The sequence below is a fragment of the Numida meleagris genome, chromosome 2 (assembly GCF_002078875.1).
Source record: "Numida meleagris isolate 19003 breed g44 Domestic line chromosome 2, NumMel1.0, whole genome shotgun sequence".
Classification (NCBI taxonomy): Eukaryota; Metazoa; Chordata; class Aves; order Galliformes; family Numididae; genus Numida; species Numida meleagris.
Window position 1 is genome coordinate 115,441,795 of NC_034410.1, and position 22,347 is coordinate 115,464,141.

The 22,347-nt window shown below is 38.8% G+C and overlaps 1 protein-coding gene and 1 long non-coding RNA gene across 6 annotated transcripts; one reads left to right on the forward strand and one right to left on the reverse strand.

The window, feature by feature from the left end:
- XKR9 (XK related 9) lies at positions 80–15,551 on the forward strand. 4 transcript variants are annotated; one of them, XM_021387723.1, is made up of 5 exons: positions 80–2,126; positions 2,519–2,598; positions 7,134–7,696; positions 13,769–13,992; positions 14,622–15,551. In XM_021387723.1, the coding sequence occupies exons 3-5, from the start codon at positions 7,422–7,424 to the stop codon at positions 15,257–15,259; spliced, it is 1,137 nt and encodes a 378-aa protein (XP_021243398.1). In that variant the 5' UTR covers positions 80–2,126; positions 2,519–2,598; positions 7,134–7,421; the 3' UTR covers positions 15,260–15,551. The 4 variants fall into 4 exon arrangements, with proteins under 4 accessions (XP_021243398.1, XP_021243397.1, XP_021243396.1 ...); XM_021387722.1 differs by having other exon boundaries at positions 80–2,598; XM_021387721.1 differs by lacking the exons at positions 80–2,126; positions 2,519–2,598 and adding an exon at positions 4,454–4,590.
- LOC110394085 lies at positions 11,656–20,448 on the reverse strand. Of its 2 annotated transcripts, none has more exons than XR_002435360.1 (4): positions 20,358–20,448; positions 13,187–13,257; positions 12,653–12,802; positions 11,656–11,869 (listed from the first exon to the last, which is right to left on the reverse strand). It is a non-coding gene; the product is annotated as an uncharacterized LOC110394085 (long non-coding RNA). The 2 variants fall into 2 exon arrangements; XR_002435361.1 differs by having other exon boundaries at positions 20,354–20,446.

A 22,347-nucleotide genomic window follows, 5' to 3' on the forward strand; every position in this document is an offset into this window, starting at 1 on the left:
TGTGCCCTGCAGGGGCTATCCAGCAGTCGGCATTTCAAAGCACGTTTATGGGGCTGTCGTGCTTGCATAGAGTCTGTGACACGCTGAAATAAATTTGTTCAGATTTGTAGTGCTCCCTCTGAGCCGCTGACGGTCACCTTTCCGCTGGCGTTCTTAGGGACGTTGTGGCAGACAGCTTCCCTCCTTAAAGTACCTGCAAAAGGAGGATACATTACATTTAACCTGAAATTAAAGCAGGTGATAATAATGTAGGCAACTTTAGCAATATTAAAATTTCAAGGTCTGTTTTCATCTCATTCCTTATACATATAAAGGACCTATGTATTACGTACAGTGTAAGAGGAACAATATGTATGGTTAAATATCACAAAATAAATGTAATTTTAAAAGTAATAATGAAGATACAAAACAGAAAGGTGTTCCGTGGAACCTTTTATTTTTTTTTTTACTTACATTGTTAAATGCTCATTATATGAAAACATACGCGATCTGGGGCTGTTTTGCAGGATTTGCATGGTCAGATTTGCAGGACACGTTCCTTGTGCTTCCTGAAGGGGCACGTATCCCCAAGTGTAATCTTGGGAGGCACACTTCCAGAAGACTTGTAAGATACGAACAACTCAGTGTGTCTTGGAACTGAAAAACTAAACTTCAACAGAATTTCACAGCTTTGTGAAACTATAAAGTTTTTGTTTTGTTTTGTTTTGTTTTTTAAATGAGCCTACTCTAATATAGGCAAGTAATATATGCGATATATGCCAGGAGATGAGCTATTAAAGAGTTAACATGGTAATAAAGGTCTGCATGTTTCCGTCTATGACAAACTGGTGTTCTCCACTCCCTTGCGATGTCTCTCCTCTTCCCATTGCAAGTTTTCATTTTGCTGCAAATCCACTTGATGTATTTGGCTTCCTGGGCAGCGGCAAGGCAGAGGATGGCAGCTGGTAGGGAGGCAGCTCTGAGGCAGACCTGGTTACTTGCCCCACCTTGCTGCACTTCGCTGGTTGTCTGGTGTCAATACACAACTCAGCATTTCCAGCTGGCATCCAAAGTCTGAGAACAAACAGTGCCTTCAGCTGCCAGGTCAGACAGCAGCTCTGTATCTTCACTGTTCAGGTGCCAACAGCATGCTTGCCTCTAGGCTGTTTTGTCAGTGCTAATTTAGCTGCATGTTAGTACACTTAAAGTGCTAACCAGCCCTTCAGCTACTCAAACACTATGAATTATTGTCAGTCCCCCATTCAGCAAAACAATCTGTTTTGTGATGCACAAGAGGCTTTCTAGCAGCATGTTGTGCAGGTCTATATATGCAGCAATTAAAAAAAAAATCTACTCCTGGGCATGGACTTTAATTGCAGCTGATAATTGCCAGATATCAGAAAAGCCGCAAACAGCAGTTGGACCACGGTGCAGATACTGGACAACCCATCTTTAGGCCTCCAAGCCAATCTCCATTATTCATCTGAATTATTCCTATCAGAACATTAAGTTTACTTTTTATTTTCAAGCTCATCAAAGCATGATATACTGACATCAGAAAAGGATGTTTTATGTGGAAGGAAAGAAGCTTTTTTGGGTGCATGTGTGCTACTGGAATAAAGAAGACACACTATATGCAATATTTCAATATTTTAATCTCTTCACATATAATTTCCCAATCTGTTGTTTTATAAGAACACGTGACTAAACCTGAACTTACTCATGAGGTACTCAATTATGCTGATTTTGTAAAACACATATGTACCCATTTGCTGCTACATTCAACCCATTTTCATTCCCTAGATGAAGTTCAGTTGCTCTGCCATTAAGCAAAGGTACTATCTAATAAAATGCAAGTATTTCAGTGGTTTCCTATTCTGAAAATGTAGAGGAGATTTCTAAAATGAAGGTTTATGTGTCATTGACAACAGAGAAATAGTAAGGCACAAGTTATTTTTATCATAATAGGTTTTATTTTGTAAAAATTAAGAATTTTTTGGGGGGGGCTGTAGACTTATCCTGTGGGAAGAGTTATTACAACTGTTACTTGGTGTAGTAAAATAATATTTTCTGTATTTAGGAAGGAGCTCGGAATCTGTTTCGTCTCTAGGTGGCAGCAGTGGGTGCCTTTGGAGGATTAATTCCAGGTTATTTCTTCCATTGTCATCTTCATTTCATGCGCAACCCCATCAGCTTAAAGTTTGATGTTTCTCTTATAAAATGGGGATAACAGACATGTATTAAAAGTCTTGCTATTGTACTCTCTAATTTGGTACAATCACATATGAGTGCAGAGCCTCAGGATGTTCTTTGGTTCACTAAGTTGCTGTTCTACATGGTCAATACAAATTTTTGAGGTGAAAAATAAGTGTTTCAATCTGTTTTTCAAGATTTAAAAGAAATCTGTGTTGTACTGGAGGGCACCTGCTTTTCACACCTGGCCCAGACTGATGGAGAGGGGTAGTCATGGCAAAAAACTGCTAACTTTATGTAGTCTAGTCCACATCCAGGTTGTCACAGCCTTGTCTTACTTTTGCAGTCACATCCATCAGGCTCCCAGTGAAGTGAAGATTATGAAGAACCAGCAGTCCAGTGTGTTCCAGTGGATTTTATGCAAGGGTAAATAAAGCCTGGGGGATACAAGAAAGTACGGGTGTGATGCATCCCTTTTTTCTTGGCAGAGGTTATGCTGGTATCAGACTTTCAATTTGCTGCAAAACCACATGGTAGCTTAGTCACATGTAAAGGCTGAGAGACCTGGGACTGTTCAGCCTGAAAAAGAGAAGAGAGAATCTTATCACTGTTTATAAATATCTACAGGGTGGGAGTCAAGTGGATGGGGCCAGGTTCTTCTTGGTGGTGCCCAGTGACAGGATGAGGAACAATGGAAACAAACTGGAACACAGGAATTTTCATCTCAGCATGAGAAAGAAATTTACTGTGAGGGTGGCAGAGCAGTGGAACAGGCTGCCCGGAAAGGATGTGGAGCCTCCTTCTCTGGAGATATTCAAAACCTGCCTGGACATTTTCCTGTGTGACCTACTGTACGGAACCTGCTTTAGCAGAGGGATTGGTCTAGATGAATTTCAGAAGTCGCTTCCAACCCCTACAATTCTTTGATTCTGGAAATATTGTCAATAAATAATATATTCTAACAAGGATCTTGTATTAATTTGATAATTTATAGGACTGAGCAGGTATCATTGCAGTTGCCAAGCTACTTCTTTCCTGAAGTCACCTGGATTTTGCTGTGGAGCAATATAAAACTGCATTTTAAATTAATTCCATAATGACCCTCAGAGCCATAAAGAAGAGCTTATTTGGCATCTACGCAGCAGCTCTATAATCTCTGAACCATCACTGAGATCTCATATAGGCAGAAAGACCTCTGTTTCATCTTCCAGAAGGCAGTTATGGATAATGCATTGACCCACCGATGTCCTAAGTGGTTTTTCTAATGTGTTATCTGGTAGAGACGAGTGAACCATGTACAATTGAACCAGGAATTCTGCAGTACTACTTGAGATTCAGACGCTGTTTTTTTTTTAGCTTTGAAAAAATCTCAGATCAATTGATTCCTTTATTTAAATGGTGCCATGAAAATAATAATAAATTCCGGACACCACAAGAACTGCTTAGTATTCTAATCTATAGATGGGAGGGAGCACAAGAAAGGGAAAACAGTCACCTTATATTCCCTATGAAGACATTGATTTGATTGTGTCTCCTGCCCTAAGATCTGGAAGAGCTACAGACTGCTCTTGCTGAGGGCTTGCATCACCCTGTGTGGCATAGAGAGGCTGAATACCAACACCTGCTCATTGTACCCTGCAGCTCTTTTAAATGTGCTCTGGATTTTCTCAGTAGCATGAAAGTTGTGTTGAGTGCCGATAGGAGCAGACTCTTGCAAACACCTGCAGTTTTACCAGAGGAAAGTTTTAATCACTCGTCCCTGGACACGTGCAGTGTCTTCACCTATTATTACATAGAAAAGCTTTTCACAAATATTTTAAAGTGCATTTTATTATATCTTTCAACTATAGCCAAAAAGATTTTTTTCATAAATCAGCTACAGAAATGTGCGTATAAATTAATAAATATTTATAAACTTATGTATAAACACACATATATATAAACACATGTATATTCATATGTTTCCATAAATATCTATTGGCTTTTGCTCAACAGGTCTGACAAACTATATTCTAAGTTTGAACATGCATGCACACACAGGAGAAAAGTGGGACAGTGTTTTCTCTTTTTCTTTTTTTTTTTTTTTTGACCTTAAACGAATAAAGTGTCAAATTAATTTATTGAAGGGAGTTTTATAATATATTACACATACACAGGGATTTATAAATAGACCTTTTAGAATGGAATTTTTATAATGCATTCGTAAGAACAACAGTTCTTGACAGGTAGAAAATCATTAACTATGTCACATGCTTTGCATACGGCTTTAGTTTCAGTTTGTGTTATGTCAGTAAGCCCTGAAACTTTTCTTGTACTGTGAGTCTTAAGGAAGTCTGGATGGGAAACCTGCAAATACGCAAATCTACAGGTTTTTTTAAATAAAAAATCTGTTGCGTGTTTATTGAGGCCAGTGTTATGGTAAGTCTGCATTTTGTAATACCACTTGAAAAGAATCATGAGAACAGGAACTCTAGTTAGTAACATTTTGTTGATTCTGCTTTATTATAAACTGATTCTGTTGAATTATTTTAGCCTTCAAGGCAGGCTTATATTCCTGCTGGCTGACAGACCCTATACTCTGCTTGCTCCTGTCATGCTAGCTCGTTTGTTGAAGACAAGATAACTGTGAGTAGTATGAGGCATTCTCTCTGGTAGCACTTGTTTCCCAACTGGTGCTCGGCACTGTTCTGCTCTTTGGAGTGCTCCTGTGGATAAAATATAGGGGATGTTAAGAGCTGAGATCTTCAACAGAGATTTCACCTGTGAGCAGACATTCACACTTGTTCTTGATATTAAGATGTTAGACTATGGGGGATGTGGATTTGTAAATCTTCGTAAGTCTCAGCTTACCTGTTGGCTTTCTGTACCAGGTAGGACTGGAGACAGACAGCATGGCAGCTGTTTGGGCAGGATGTGTTTCAGTGGTAGAAATCACCTGGCTTCCAGCTTCTCTTCATGCTGTTTTTTCTGTGTCTGGACGTAGCCTGTAAAACTTCCTTTCTTATTAAGGTTAATAAGACAATAAGATAACTCCTGTTTGTGAAGCACTCAGACACAGAAGTTTGGGAAGGCTGTAAAGATGGAGAACTCCAATTACAATTATTCATTCCAGGTATAAAATTAGAGGCTACTTACTCTTCACCACTCAAATGTCCAGTACGATATTACTTACTAAGTATGAAACTTAATATACTGCCTTCTTCAGCTGTTAATTGTCTGCCCAAGAAAATTTCTGTTAGCAGCCATTGACTTACCTTTTACTATTGTGTCTTCTGCACAAGTAGTGTTTTATTTTAATGTTCCAAAAATCATGCATAATGTTTATGTCATAAAAAGGCCGTACATCCAGTTGCAGACTGACATGATGCTTTTCTATAAAGTAAACACAGGGCTTTTGTTTTCAATTTTACTGAATGAACCCTGCTTATAAGCTATTAAGTTGATTCATACATAAGTTTTCAGCTTACAAAACATTCATAAAGTTCAGTTTATGCTAGATGGTACTAAGGTCCACTTCCCTGAATCTGCCTATAAGTTGGTTGCAGTTTCACTAGTGATTTGAAAGAGACCAGTGATGTTTTGGAGAGGATAGGAAAGGATAGTGAAAGAATTCCAGCTGTCCTAGCTATGAGATCACCTTACTAACCTTTACTGGGCTGGGATGTGCAACCTCAGTAGGAGACAGAACAAAAGGCTTGGAATAGCTAAGATCTAGATTAAAAAAAAAATAATAATGCTTAGAGACCCAGACCCAGCACCTATTTAGGTGGCTATGTCCCCACTGTCCTCTTTAGGAAGTTAGGAGCTGAGGTTCTATTTTCAGATTGGTACCTGGGTCAGGGTGTAGACAAACCCAGTCAACGCAGCTTGGAACAGTTACTACCTTTCCACAGGTTCGTGTGCCATTAACTGATCGTGTCACTTCATTCCTCAGGGGCGATGTGCCTAAACTCACAAAAATCTGCAGGAGGCTGGCCCTGTACAAATCACCATGGTGTAGTTGCCCTCAGGGCATGGCCTGCTGCCCCTGGGTGTTGGAAGGACTGAACCTGCTGCTCTGGCACCTTCTGCCTCTCCTTCCTTAGGATTGCTGCCAGCAGCCTTTATTTTTCCTAAGAAATGCAAACAAAAGAGGGGATGCTCTAATTCTAATGTTTACAGCTTAGCAGAGGTGGAACCGACTGAGACAAAGGATGTATGTACTTCCTTATTGCTTTTATGATTCACCTGGCAAGTATCACTGATCTGCAGAAGGGCTAATCAAAGAGATCACAAGAATACTTGCTATGTTAGGCAATCTACACAGAGTTTGGACAGTGAACAAATTCCATTTGTAGTAGATAGCACGGTTAGGTCATCTGCACGTAGCTGCTACTGATGCAGGCTGTGAGATGTCCGTCAGCGAGGTGTAGGAGCAGGTCTAGCTCCTTCCATGTCTCCTTCACAGGAGAACCACAGGCCTGTTCAGCACTTTGTTGCCGCAAGACAAATGAGCACAAAAGGTGAAACCATGAGGCGTATGCACACAAAGCCAGTTACTCAGGTGGAAATGGCAGAGTGACGTGTGCTCTGATATACCACTGTGTACTCAGGACAGGAGTTCTCTCCTTGTGCACAGTGAATCACTCACAAGTCCAGGTTCTGGGATGGAGTCACTCTTTTTTTTTCCCATAAACTGGTTTTAAAAGTTATTAGAGGTAAACTTGTTTCTTAGTGTTTTGCTACAATTAAGAGCTGTCCCAGCAGCTGCTTGATAAGGTGAAGGGCCACAGTGGTTGGGAGGGTGAGTGACCATGGGGTGTTCAGAGGAGCAGCTTCTTTTACACTGACTGTTCACAGATATCTCAGTACATGCTGTGTTTTGTATGTGCAGTGTGATTATTAAAAAAAAAAAGAATTGCTACGATATAGTTTGAAAAATTATTATTGTTACTGATGATATTCCTTTTTCTTCTGTTTAGGAACCAGTAAAGAATGACTGCATCAACTACGAAGACGATCTAGATTTATGCTCTACAGAGTAGGCATGCATCAATGAAGTTAGCTTAATATTTCAATCAAGAATACGGGAAAATGGAAGTACTTTTGTTTTGATTTAGCTTGCCATAATAAAAACATGTAACCAACTTTTGTCTGCATAAAGCACTACAAATAGGAAAAAGGACTCTGCTGTAGGAAAGCATTTAGATTTATTCTGACTTTCCTTCACATTAAATGAGGACAGAATGACAACAGTGACAATCTAATGCATGATGAAATTTACCAAGCAGAATTTTATTTTTTTAGTTGGTGGAATTATAGTTTATATAGCTGATATTGGACTGGATTTCTGGGTTGCTAGTAAATATTTCTATCAGGGACAATATTGTTGGGCCATACTGATACTCTGTTTTAGAGGCCTTTCATCATTAATAACTCAGATATTCAGTTATCAATGGTTTAAAAATGACTGGAAATGTACTGATCCTGGGAAGCTGGACTGGATTTTTCTAGTTCATTTCTTTCACTGTGGAATTTTTATAAGGTAAGCCTTGACTTTTTGTTTTGTTTTGTTTTTAAATTTAAAACGAGAAATCATACTGCTTGTAGAAATTCTTTTTTAAAGAAATTCCAGTGCCAGGCTGTCATGTTAATATGACCTCAGGGACACTTGTGGTATTAACAGTCATTGGTCCACATAAGCAAATGGATACTCCTGCTTATGCTTATGACAGGTTTTGCTGGAAACGCAGATTTCTTTTTTAATTTTACTTATCAATAATAATCTATTTGATTCATCAGCCTCTTGATGAGGCATATTTATAAATAATTCTTGCTTTACAGAGAAATACTGTTTTAACTGATAAAGAAATGTAAGTTCTTAAAGTGACCCTAGGAAGAGAATTCATTTGGTCACACTAAGTAGGTGAGACAGCTGAAGTAAGAGGTAATTTGTAAACCCAAATGTCTAACAATACTTCGAAAACCATGAGACTGGGGAGAGAAATGAACTGTTGAATACTAAAGAGGGATACTTTCCGTAGGGACTGAGTTAATGGTGACTGGAACCTTTGTTTCCTGACAGGTATATGTCCAGGAAAATTTAAGATATTATACATTAAAGATTCTTTCTTTAGCTTTTGTGGTGGTGTTGCTATAAAATTATCATTATCATTACAGAGGTCATGTACTTATTTTAAAAGCCTGCTTTAAATTCCTATACAAATTAAAGGTCAGTACCAAAATGTATATTTACGTCAATGTAAAACTTCCCCTTGCACATGTTTTATTCATTTTATGTTATGATGGTTTAAGGAGAATATTGAAGGTTTTACTCACCACAGTTAACTTTTGCTTCTCAATATTCTCTTTTCTTTTGTCCACTAGCTTTACTTTCCTGCAACTCCTCTTACAGTTCTGAAGTCTTAGACTTCACAGAGGCGCATTTACTGCTAAGTTTAATCTTTCTGGTGTCAGGCATTAGAAAAGCTTAAAAATACTGTTTTTTGAAGGACAAAAAATCCCTCTTTGATTTCTCTGAATGGCATTGTTTTCAAATCCATGGGTGCGGGTTGGTTCATGTGAGATGTACAAAGATCCAGCCACAGAGACTCTACCACGTTTTGCCTTTTAGGGGATGTCTCAGGACCTGCTGAGGCACACTCTTTTTTGTCTATTTCTAGGGTTTTAATCTTCATTTTTCAGTTAATCCGAATTAGTTTCTTCCAAAGGAAATTAAAGCTCTGACCTCAATTTCTTATAACTGATGATAAATGTTAAACCAGTAACTGCAGTGTCATATGGCAAGCCTCTCTTCTTCCCCTTTCTCTACAATGACATCATTCTCTGTAATCTGTACTCAATTCTGGTTTCACCTTTGGCTTGGTTTTACACACCCAAGTTACCCCTAAAATCTCCCTCTGATTTGTGCCTGTCTTTAAAAACTCTCCTTTAAATATGAGGTTTCAGCATTCAGATTTAAGTTCTGATCATCTACAGTTCTTGGTGATGTAATCTTGATTTAACTCTTACATCTATTCAACTATTCAAAATGCTGCCTCTACACAGACACATTTTCGATGGATTAATTTATTTCCTACTCCTTCAATTGAATACATCTTAGCACAAATTTTTATAATTTTCACTGCTTCCTTCATACAATTAGCCACATCTTCTCTTAGCAGTTTGTTATCTAGTAAATATAATTTTGTCTTCTGTGGTCAGTGTAATGTGGCCCTCTTGGTGCCCTGTTCTCTACTGGATAAACTGTGTTTTCTCTTATGCTGCTGTTTATGGTTGGAAAAAGTTCCCATGTTGATATATACAACTGAGCCGCTTCTCAAAATTCAATTGTGTGATAATGCACACTGTAAAGTGTAAGTTGGTAACAGCAAGCTGACAGCTGTGCTTGTAACTTGTCATCAGCTATTATATGCTTCCTATATTACATTTGTTTTCTTAAGTGTATACATGTACACTCCCTTCCCCTCCCCTCCTCAGTCACCTGGTATACCCAGTAAATGTAGACAATGAGTCGCCCAGGCTTATCACTATAGTCAATACAGTCAAAATAGATATTGTCAAGAGTCAGGTCATAACTATTAAGGTGAGCTTACCCAGAGGGCAGGAACCTACCTTCTCCACCCATCAAAGAGGGAAATAGAGGCCTAGCCAGCAAATACTGACTCAGCCAGTGAACTGAGGATGCCTGAATTTGGGAGATGTTAGTACACTTTACCAAACTCTCTTCCTTCATTTCTTTCTTCCCTCTCTTATGTCTTTTACACCTCTTGCTTTGTCTTTGAAACAGGGAATTTCACTGCGTTATGTTTGTACAGTACTCAGATCAATAGGAATTCATCTGGTTTTATTATCACATTGTCAGTGCTAAATAATAATTAAGGAAGTCATATGTGTATATGAGTGTACTATTATATATATGTAAAAAAAACCTAAAATTATTCAATATCTAATAAGGCTTTAGTTTATTTTAATGGAAAGATTACTGACATACAATTAAATTTTATACAAAATGTTACTCTCTTAATCGAGTTTTTAAAGACAAAATGAAGTTGTTGAAGTATGTATTAGCCATACTGACTATAATTATTTTCAGCCTGACCTATTTAAAAGGGTCCCACACATGTTATTAGAATTGAGAACAGACTGTAGCATAACAGCCAACATTAGGAAAATAACACAATCAGTGAATGCAGAAAAAGGGAACATTTCCCTGGAGCACCATATGAACCTACTGACTTGTAGCAGTTTGCGGCATCAGTCAAGAACACTTGAGGAAAACTAAATTTCAGTGAGGAATAACCTTCCTGTCAGAACAGCAGGCCATAGTGACAGCTGCCATTGTGATACTGAGAGCTGCTGTTGCACCTCTTGGTGCTTCAAGAAAGGATCAAGATGTCGCACATCTTTAAACAGATGAAAAACATTTTTTGCATATTCGTACATACAAACATACATACAAATTCTAAGTACATGAAACAACAGAGAAACCCCTTAAACCTGGAATTATTTCATGACATTTAAAAAAAAAAGTGAAGAGAAAAAATTCAGAATCAATATAAATGATCTTCAGTTGTACTGGTACAGCTTTAGCACCTGGTAAAACATTCCCAGACTGAGAGTGGATCAAAAATGAGGAAGGAAACTCATAACATGCCTCTAGAAATTTACATGTGCAACAAGATCTGCAGAATGAAGTTGTTAGGAAGGTATTTAAGATATGAAGTCAGTGAGGTACAGAGAGTTAATTAAAAGTGGAAAGTTTGTGAGACTACCGTGAGTGAGCTAGAAGTCACATAATAATGTGTACTTGTTCATGCTTTCTTAACACAAATGTACTGCCCCAAGGTATTGACATAGTCACATCAGTTTCATGGACTTAATCCAAGCCTTTTGGTACTTGGAAAATTAAGTTTAATGCGCAGCAGAGCAGAAATTTCCTTTGATTAAAGATTTAGTTGAAGTTGCAAATTGTGATTGCCTGACCAGAATTTAGAAGGGACAATTGTTGCTACCAGGTGTCTCTCACATCCTCCCTCCATGGAATTATACATGCCAGCTGACACCCAAATCTTCATCAGCATAGTCTGCACAGCTGTGAGATAGCCTGGTGGTGGTCTGTGGTGTTCTGTTTGACTTTTCCTGGAAACAAACCTGAGGCAATCTTTGTAACTCAGGTGACTAAATTCTCCTGCCAAGGGTGAAAGACCTCTAGTGATGTTCATGATGCTAGAAAACTTGGCTGAATAATAGCGAATTTTCTCAAAGAAGGACTACTTTTGCAATTGGGTGTAGTCAAAATGAGTTCACTGGAGAATATTGGAAGTTCAAGCAGTCTGGGAAGTACAAAGACAGAAGTAGGTCAGAAAATGATGTCTGAAGACTGTTAGACTCAAAATTCTATTTTTAGGCAAACACACATTACCCACAAAGCCAAGAAATTATTAGTGCAAGTAAAATCTCAATAGTCTATTCCAAGAATTATTAGTAGTCTGGATCCATTTATTACTGGAAAAGAAAATGTTCTTCTATGCATGAAAAATGTCAGTAATAATGATCAAGTCAGAACTGTTATTTTAGTTCCTCTTCCTTTCGCTGGTGTCTTGCTCTCCCTCCTCTTCTCCTCTAGGTCCCGAGCTCAGCAGTTCCGTTCTGGTGTGAGGGGGTGTTGCAGGTGTTGTCACTGTGTGGAGTTTTGCTGGGAGGGATATGATGCACATGTTGACAGTTTCTTCTTTTTCACTCTAGGATCCACTTTGCGTCTTTTTTTGCTTCATATACATCCAATTTTAGTATTTTTGTAGCCATTTACCAATGTTAGATGCTATTTCATTTTTTTTTTTTTTGCCTCTAAAAGTAGTTTCATCTAGCCTCAGGTCTACCCTTCAATAATCAACCACTAGTGAGTAGTTTATAGCCTTGTTGTCCCCAGTGCCCAGACATCTCTTGCCATACTGTGCACTACTTTTTCTCCTGTGTCTCCACATCTCAGGATCTCTGCTATCAAACCAAGACTATGTTTCTCAATACTACATTATAATGTCAGCCATATATATCTAATTCTATTTAGAACACCAGCTTGTTAGCATTACCAATGGTAACTATGACTGCACCACACAACAACTGGTGGGTCAGAAAAAAACACTTTTTTTTTGCAGAAAATCCAAGCTAAACTAAGTTTGGTGTAGCTATGTGAATGAAAACAAAGTTGCAGGCAGGTCAAGAAAAGTTTGCATAGAGTATGCCTGACAAGCAGAACTCTTGCAAAGCCAGTACAAAGCTTATGGCCTAATGCTAGCAATGACAGTGCCTATTGCTGTGCTGCAGTTACAAGTTCTAGCCTACAGCCTGTGCAGCCACTTGAAATCAGGTAACTGGCAGAAGAGAGCAAGCATTGCTTTGCTTTATGATGAGAAAAAGTTGGCTGGTAGTAGGTTATTAGCTGTGCCGCATTTCATCTCTCACATCGAATGTTACTTACCTCCCCTGGCTTCCAGAGCACTAGTGCTATGAGCCAAATCATCCACCAGAATCAAGTGTGAGTGAGTCCATCAAGTACAGTAGAAACACCATAATTTGCAGCAGCAGGATTTCCGGTCCTACATCAGGTTACAGCCACCATCCTGTTTTGCTAAACACAGGTGTAAAGATTACCACGTACAAGGCCTGATTCCTTCCTTAGCTGTCAAAACATTTTTTTTTTTAATTAAAACTTAATTGTTCTCTTCCCTCTGACATGCTATATCTACCTTCAGACTTGAAGCAAAAAACCTTGGAAACAGAAATAAAATCTAGGTTATATTTCTCTCCAAGCATGGCTTTAGAGATAACCTGAACATAATAAGTTCTTTACTTAGCCAGACAACTGGCTAATTCCATGTATTTTTGAGTTTTCAGTTCTTTTAGAAGAAATTTTCATTTAGTCTTAATTGCAAATAAACTGTAACTGTTCTAAAAGTCATTCATGTGCAATCATCTGCTGAAGCAAATTACTTGTTTATGTAAAACTACTCACATAATAGAATCTGCAGTCCCAGGAGATCCATCTGTCTTGAAAGTCGTTTTCTGAATTTAAAGTCTTTGCAACTATTTAGAAAAGAACACTTGAGTGAATTTTTTTTTCCCTTTTGCAGAAATGCTGTTGTATGTTTGTAGTTCATCAAATATTATCCTCTGGGTTTATAGACCTATACAAGCTGGATGTTCACAGCTGGGTATTTACTAATACCCTTAGAAGGATACATAGAAAGTAACTGAGTATCTTTGAGGGACTGAGAAGAGGGAATTTTCAGAAACATGGTGTCTTTCAACAAATAAAAACCCAACAAAGTAATACTTGTAATGTTTATTCAAGCTAGTCTCATCTCTTCTAGTAGTTATACGCGGCACCACTACCAGTGGGCATAAACAAATATCTGATATCACTGACATCAGATATCAGTCTAGATTTCATCTTGGCAGAACGTACATTCAAAGATAAAATATGAATGAAGAATGAAATGGAAAAAGTCTTTGTTAGCCACTATAAATTTACAGAACTGTACTTTTAAAAAAGTATGGCCTAACCAAGTCTCTCTCTTTTTTTTTTTTTAAATAGATATTGGTTTGCTTTGAAATATGGATGCCAGGCTGCATTTAGGCAAGACAGCAGTGGAGATGTATCAGAAACAGACCATCCCAACATCATTCAGAAACAAGCTATTGATGTACTGACTGATATTAACATGCTCAGGGTATTCAAGACTTTTCTTGAGACCACACCACAGCTCTTTGTTCAGATTTACATACTCATGGAACATGACGAACATAATTTCTATCAATGTGAGTCTTTCTTTCATTGTACTTTAAAGTTGAGTATCTTACCTGAAAGCATAACATAAGCATCTTATTGGATAATATTTTAAACATATTTTGGTAAATGTATACTCCACTGTATTAATTGCTTTGCATTTCATTATAATTTCTGTCTGGAGAGATCTGCACTGTTAGGTAGGGTTCTTTGACAATCCATTAATTGACAGGTACCCAAATAAAATGGTCAGATGAATCTCATCTTAAATATGACCACGTGAAATGTCAAGACTCAGTTATAGATGCCTACATAACAAGTATGCCTGTCTCAATATCAGTTGCCAAAACTCAACTATTTATGGGCTATTTGCAACACCTTAAGAGTTACTAAGTCATATGTGCATGCAAACGACAAACACAATACACAACATTTATGAGACAAGTAACAGCAAGGGGTCCCAGATAACATCAAATGTCTAGATTCAGGCAACTAAACTGAGCCTTAAAATTAAGGCGGCTTGTTCAGGAGCACAGAGGAAATATGAAGTTGGTATAAAGACAGTGCAAAGAATGCACAAACTTGTTTAAATATTCAGACATTCTAACGTAAAAGAAATTACTTTTCTTAAGTCTAACATTTATTTTTGTGTTTTGTTTAGATGCTGCCATTATTATTTCATTTTGTGGTATTTCCTTTTCAATGGTTGATTATCAAATATCACTGCGAAAATCTCTGCCTGATAAAGAGGAATTTCAGGTGCTCCCCAAGTTAGTGTATCTCTTCTATAAACTGCTTACCATCACTTCTTGGATACTCAGTATTTCATTGATCACTCTACTAAGTGTTAGAAGTTCTGTAATTCTGCTGATACTTCTTTGGAGCTGTGGCTTTGCCTGGACTTTGAAACAGCACACAACATTTTGCAAGTCCAAGGAGATGGAATACTTGTACAGAACTGTTGTTGGAATCATTCTACTTTTCACTTTTTTTAACATAAAGGGGAGAAAAACAAAAGCTTTCATTTCTATTTATTATGCTACTCACACCCTTGTAACTGTAAGTATTTTGCTTGTATGTTCATTTTGGAAACCTGCTGTTATCAAAGAAGTACATTTTACAATTGTGAGCATCTTAACTATTCTTAGTCTTGTGTTAGGTGTTATTTTTCTTGTTGTTTATTACAAGTATTTTCATCCCACTACTTACTGCAAACAACAGACATTTTTTGATGAAGTTGATAGAAGGGGAGGAGGCAACATGGAAGTTGGTAGATTTCAAAATTTCATAATGCAATGAGCAGTGGGGGTTTTGGTGTAGATTGCAAAGCAAACACTTGCTGCAGAGTGTGCTTCCCTGCCGTTGTTTCTTACGTATTTTCACTAAGTAGCACATAACAGACTGGAGTTATTGGCTCTGAATAACTTTTCTGTGATGCTGTATAAAGCCTTTCTAACATGAATATTTTTCTATGTGCTAGTCAGTGTTACTTTTTAAAAGGAATTTATTTATCAATCCAACCCCATTCACTGTTTTAGTTTTCAGCAGTGCAAATAAAACACAGGAAAAGCTAAAAGCAAGTCAAATGAAAGTTAGCATTACCAATGTATTCTGTTTATTTATGTTAATTCTGTTAAAAGCAAGGCTTAGTTTTCTTGCTGGAAGGAAAGAGGAGTGTATGCGAAATACTGAGGGGTGGTGACCCATGAGCTGGCTGTTTCTGCCCATTACTGTAAAAGCTGCAGTTTTTATATAGGTGAACATAGCTACAAACCTTACCGCCTTCTCCTTAAATGTCCCCTGAAGAAGAATAGCTTTGATTTATGACCCAATCACTGTCATGCCACAAGAAAACATGAGGAGATATTCCCAAGCATTTTATCTTCTAGGTGTTTTAATGACTCCTTTATTGCTTTTGTTCTGCTAATCTTTCACACACTCTTTATTTAGGAGTGATGCCAGTTTGTTATTCTGGATTATAATAGCAGCCTGAGTGATTTATTGACAGCAACACGTGTCTCAGAAATAAAGGAAGAACTATCTTCCTTGAAGCTTTCTTCTCCTCTGAGCTCTAGGATGCAATACTTAAAAGCTGGTTTCCACTGAAGGAGGAAGCTATAGGATATGCAGTGGTACAGCTTCTTTTGTCTTTGTCACCAGCCACAGCTTCTTCAGAAGTAAAACCTAAGGTGAAGTCTCTCAAAGCTGCTGGGTTTTACATCTGAGTTATGAAAAATGGGCTTCTTCTCTCCTTTTCTCCTTCAATAATTCACATTTGCAACTAGCGTAGCCACAGGCAAAGGGAAGAAACAGTGCTTGAGAAAAGAGACTAGAGATAAGCACAGCTGATAAACTTTGCCAGGAACAAAATCTGTTAGCTTTACTGATTGACAGCAAACATCTCTGAAACTCTGGGGGAAGGGCTGATGCTTCAGTTGATACCTAGGGTGCTGAAGAGCTGTTTTCTGTGTCTTTTGTCCAGACTGCTGACTGCCCTCTGACTGTTACTCTTCCAGCCTGAGCAGAGCACAGAGAAGTTTCTGAATGTTTCCTTCCTGTTGTGTTGTCAAACCTATTGCTTTCACAGTTCTCTTCACCACACCAACCATTTACATCTCCTTAATCCCATCTGAGGGAATTAATTTCTAAGTGCACAGCTTGGACTGCATCATTTGTCTTTCTGAGGATGCACATGAGAAAGCAGTGTAGTAAGAAGAAATTACTTTTAACAATCCCTAACTTCCAACTTAAAGAAAAGCACAATCCATGAGACTCGAGCAAAAGTTTTCCTTGAATAAATACATAAATCAACACTTCTTCACTGGAAAAGATTTGTTTGCCATGCAAATGCTGCAAAAGGAGGAGAAAGAGCATCAGGCTCCATCCTTTTTGTATACCACATTTATCCCAAGTTCTCTTTCCTTTATCTATAGTGCACTTATTACTAGTGCTGGTACTTTGGCAGCAAAACACATGGTTTTAGGATGAATATACTACATTTTCCACAAAAAAAAAAGATCCTAAATAATGAAGACTAAAATCTCTTTATTTCTGTCTACACTTGTATTGTTTGCTCATCTGAAATCATGAGAAGGGACTACAGGAAGGCAGGGTAGAAAAGTGAGAACATTATCTTGCAGAAAATTACTTTTTTTCCTAACTACTACTTGGAAGAAGACCTCAAATCTTGCACATTATCTGGGAAGCAGATCTCTGGGGAAACATGAGCTTCTGAGAAACTGAGCATCAGACTTTCAGCCCTGGGGCCTCCAGGTTGTCTGCCTGCCTGCCAGATGCTAGAAATGTGGAGCCTGAGTTGTGCTGAAGGAAGGTTAGTTTATGCTGAAACAAAACAAATTTGTCCTGCTGACTTTTTTCCCCCCCTTTCAGCAAACTGACAAATTCCAACTGAAAGTATTTCATTGCCATATCTCTGCCCAACTCTTAACACTCATTTACTTAGACGAAAGAAAAACTGCATGTTATGGTGCCTTCTATTACTTTCTTTTTGCATTCTTCTTATGTCTCATCATTCCCTCTTCTGAGCTAAAGAAGATTTCTATATGGAAGTTAAGTCAGCAACAAAGGGGTCTATGTGGTAATTTATATCACACTAACACACACACACACCTCTTATACTTAACTTTAATTCCCCATCTTATGCTTATGTGTTCTTGGGAACCTAAGTTCAGCCTTATTCTAAATCTGGGAATGGATCCTTTGGGAAGCCATGCAAGTTCTTCTCATAAAGCTAAACAGATTTTTGGTACGCTACCACAGATACTGTAAAATCTCCATTTTACCATTATCAGTCAGAGGGTCTTAAAGAAAAGCGAATTCCTGTCAGCATGTCTCTTCTAGACCATTTTCCCCCTCCCAATTTGAATTCCCTCCCTTTCTTCTTGACCTTGACTAAGAGAAAATCTTGAATGCAATATATTCGATGACTTTGAGTACATTTGGTCCTTTTAATTCATTGTAGCAGGGAGAGGGAAAGGCAAGAAAGCACATGAATTAATTATAGACAGATTTCATACCATCAGAGGCCACTTCAGACAAAACAAATAAACCCCCACTTCACCTAGGTGTAAAGTTCAAACAATAGATATTATACACGTTCTTTCTGTTCCCTGACTACTCTTAAAATTCAGCTGCCACTCAGTTCATGCATTGTGCCTGACCTTGTCATCTTAATCTAACTGCAAATTGAAAACAAATGTTTTTTCTTCCTTTTTAAAAAATTTTAGGTCCATTACATCTTACAAGAAGTATTTTAATAAGTTAAATAAAAATAATAAACAGTTTCTTCCTGTTTTGACTACTGTCAAGCCTGAGTAAGAGGGACAACATTCAACAGAGTTGTTTTAATTATCCTACTAATATTCAATGTGCCGTTTGATGGCATTGGTGAGCTCACCTGATGTACCGCAGATAGCACTGATTTATGAAGCCATAATTGGGGTTCCAATAAACATTTGTCAAAATAATGTATTCATTCAAACCAAAGTCTTCTTTATTTATTCATATAAAAGAGCACTTAACTTTCAACAAAGAATTGCCAGTCATCAAAAACACTCCATAAACAGAGGAAATTTATGAAGACACAGTACCAGAGGGTGATCAGTGAAAGACTAAAGTTCACTTTAACCCTTCAGGGTGCTCAGTTCTACCTCTTCCTTGTTATTTGGACTGTACATATTTCTTCCTAGGAGCCCCAAGCCCAGAGATTAACCTTTGTATATTTACACATTCAAAGTACTAGATCTCTTTTCTACCATAGTCTTACATCTTTCAAAGCTAAGATATTTCATTTTCGTTATATGGTGTAGAAGCACATACACAACACAATGGTAGCTGGTTTTGGACTTACCAACAGTTTTGCCTGAACCTGAAGCAATGCACGTACTTATCATTCATTCCAGCTGAATAATTTTCACATTCTGCCTCTTTGTGCTCTTCTGTACTTCCTAATGGTTTAGCTTAGTTTTACGGATTTTTTTTTTTGTAGAGGGATAGCAAAATAGCTGGGCTGTACAACTGATAATTGAATGAAGTACAGATGTCCCCTTGGGATCCATCTTCACCATAATTTTTTTTTAACATCCAAATGTCTAGCATATAACAAATAGGAGTCAGTGAAGATTCCTCCTGTGAGGACCTTGCATTCATCAGCTTAGCAAAAATGCACCTTGGTAGGTTGAGGACTGATGCTTTAAACTTTAAACTGTTGAAACTACAAACCACACTGGCCTCTTGATGATTACATGTTGGATCTAGGTTATACATGCATTTCTATTTTCAGTAACATTTTTATTTTTGAGTACACACAGTTTTAAGTAGTAGAGCAAAATAAGGAAGTATAGTAAGGGTTTCAGGTGAACACTCATGTCTCAGAAACTCTTTTTTAATTGATTTCACCAGTCTCAATACACAGTCTTCATTTTACTGTTACTGACACTTTGTCCAGAAGTCTAGGATGACATTACGTGAAAGAACATATCTCTATTGGAATGAGAGCGTAACAAAAAGTTGGTAGTAAAGTCCTTTGGTGATCCACCTGGTCAGCACTTAAAAGTGATCTTAAGTCCCTCTGATTAAACACAAGTATTTTTTTCTTAATATGAACCTACACTTGGAAAAGAGATGTTTATCCATTTGGATCTGTGGGAAGTAGATCAACTGCTGAGAATTAAGGTCTAAATATCCCTGGACAGTTCTTAGCTGTTGTGATAGAAAAAAAAGCTACAAATCTGCAGGCTTGGAGGTCACTTTTAAGTATGAAGCTGGAGAGGAATCTTTCTACCATCTTTCCAAACAAAGACAACGTGAGCTAATAGTTTTCAGCATTTTTCCACATAACATGCTCCACACATTAGATCAAGCCCAATGTCTGCTGTACTGTAGAGTAGAAAGAGACCTCAGACATCATTTTATATTTTGCTTGTCCTAAAGCAACACCACTGTGCCATTCCTGGAAGAAGCCTTATAGCTTGTTTGGAAAAATATAACATCCCAGGTAACCTCTCCTAGATCTTGGACAGAAGCCTGCTATATCTAGACTCTTTACTGTAGTTTTAGCCTTTTGTTGTCCTTCCTGCCTCCCAGAGCAAATGATTTTCTTCCTCTAAGAAACAATATTTTAGATATTTGAAAATCATTATCACATACTCAGACTTTTGAGGGACCTGAGGAAAACACTTATCTTCCTGCATTTCAGTTGTGCCCCTATCTAGGCCTTTCCAGAAGTTACATCCAACATGGAGATCTACATATTTACTGAATGTTGTTTAACTGAAAACAGATTCCGCCTAGTCGAGGTTATGCTGCTGGAAGTTTCAGACCACCAAAGAAAGGTAGAGGTCACAAACCAACAATAAAGACAGAATTGCTTACCTACCCCTTCCTGAGGATCAGGGCTCACCAAACACTCCAAAGGAGATGTCCTCTGAGTAAAGAACCTTCCCTTCTAGCAGCCAGCCCTTAAATTAGGTTAGGGAGGGGTGGACCCAGGGTCCACCCCCTCCCAGTTGCACAAGTGAATTGCTTCCACCTGTGCTCCCAGGGTGGGACCTCTACACCCCTCCATCAGGTGCTAAATCACTGGTTCAGGCCATGACATAACAGCTCCCATACAGGTGTGTATGACTGTGTTATATCACTACCAAGTGCACATTCTGTTAGTAATTCTGTTAATGATCAAGTCTTCAGACCGTCAGTCTCACCTCTGTGCCAGGGAAGATCATGGAACAGATTCTCCTGGAAGCTACATTAAGGTAAATGGAAGGCAGGGAGCTGATACGGGAGAACCAGCAGGGCTTCACCAAGGGCAAATCCTGCTTGACCAACCTAGTGGCCTTCTATGATGGTGTCACTGCATCAATGGACAAAGAAAGAGCCACCGGTGTTATCTATCTGGACTTCAGTAAGGCCTTTGATGCAGTACCCCACAACATCCTTCCATCCAAATTGGAAAGATATAGATTTGATGGGTGGACTGTTTGATGGATGAAGAACTGGCTGCAGGAGTGAGTCCAGAGACTAGTGGTCAATGGCTCAATGTCTGGATGGAGATCAGTGACGAGCGGTGACCCCCCAGTCAGTGCTGGGGCTGATACTCTTTAATATCTTCATCGGTGACATCGACAGTGGGGTCAAGTGCAACCTCAGCAAGTTTGCTGATGACACCAAGCTGTGGGGTGTGGTTGACACACCAGAGGGACAGGATGCCATCCAGAGGGACCTAGACAGGCTTGTGCAGTGGGCCCAGGTGAACTTCATGAGGTTCAACAAATCTAAGTGCAAGGTTTCACACCTGGGTCAAGGCAGCCCCCATTACCAAAACAAACTGGGGGATGAAAGGATTGAGCCTTGCCAAAAAAAAGAAGACCTGGGGGTAGTAGTGGATGGTAGGCTGGAAATGAACCAGCAATGTGCCCTTTCAGCCCAGAAAGGCTACTGTATCCTGGGCTGCATCCAAAGAAGTGTGACCAGCAGGTCGAGGGAGGTGATCCTGCCCCTCTACTCTGTGCTGGTGAGACCTCACCTGGAGTACTACGTCCAGATGTGGAGTCCTCAGTACAGGAGAGACATGGAGCTGTTGGAGCGCGTCCAGTGGAAGGCCACAAAAATGATCCAAGGGATGGAACACCTCTCCTACAAGGACAGGCTGAGAGAGTTGGGGCTGTTCAGCCTGGAGAAGAGAAGGCTGCGAGGTGACCTGATAGCAGGCTTTTAGTATCCAAAGGGATAGAAGGGGACAGACTCTTTAGCAGGGTCTGTGGTGACAGAACAAGAGGAAATGGCTTCAAGCTCAGGGAGGGTAGATTTAGGTTAGATTTAAGGAAAAAATCTTTTACAGCAAAGGTGGTGAGGCACTGGAACAGGTTGCCCAGTGTTGTTGTTGATGCTCCATCGCTGGACACTTTCAAGGAGAGGCTGGATCAGGCCCTGGGCAACCTGATCTAGCTGTGGTGTCCCTGTTCATTGCAGGGGAGTTGGACTAGGTGGCCCTCACAGGTCCCTTCCAACTATAAGGATTCTATGATTCATTATACTGTTTGAATTAAATTATGAAAAGACATAGTAAAAAGAAAGAATATTTCTGTAGTCTGGGCTCTAGACAATGGTGTCAAACAATAGCTACAACTGCATGCAAGATTACACGCTACAGGTCTCTCCCAAGCTGTTTTGCAGTAATAATATCATTCTTGGACTTAGATTTAAAGGAAAAGTCCTGCTCACCTTTGCATGTCATAGACACACAGCAGCATTACCTGGGTGACGCTGGTACCCTTGGTAAGTTGCAATTTGTTTCCTGCCATGTAGGATGAACTCTAATTGGGTATTAAGTTGCTTTGGGTTTTCAACTGTCAGAGAGAAAAAACACA

Excerpts from the sequence above, each read along its gene's own strand:
- XKR9 (XM_021387722.1), top strand. The coding sequence starts at position 7,422 with ATGATGAAATTTACCAAGCAGAATTTTATTTTTTTAGTTGGTGGAATT. Across the intron at positions 7,697-13,768 it reads CACTGTGGAATTTTTATAAG|ATATTGGTTTGCTTTGAAAT; the intron begins GTAAGCCTTGAC and ends TTTTTTAAATAG. Across the intron at positions 13,993-14,621 it reads CGAACATAATTTCTATCAAT|ATGCTGCCATTATTATTTCA; the intron begins GTGAGTCTTTCT and ends TGTTTTGTTTAG.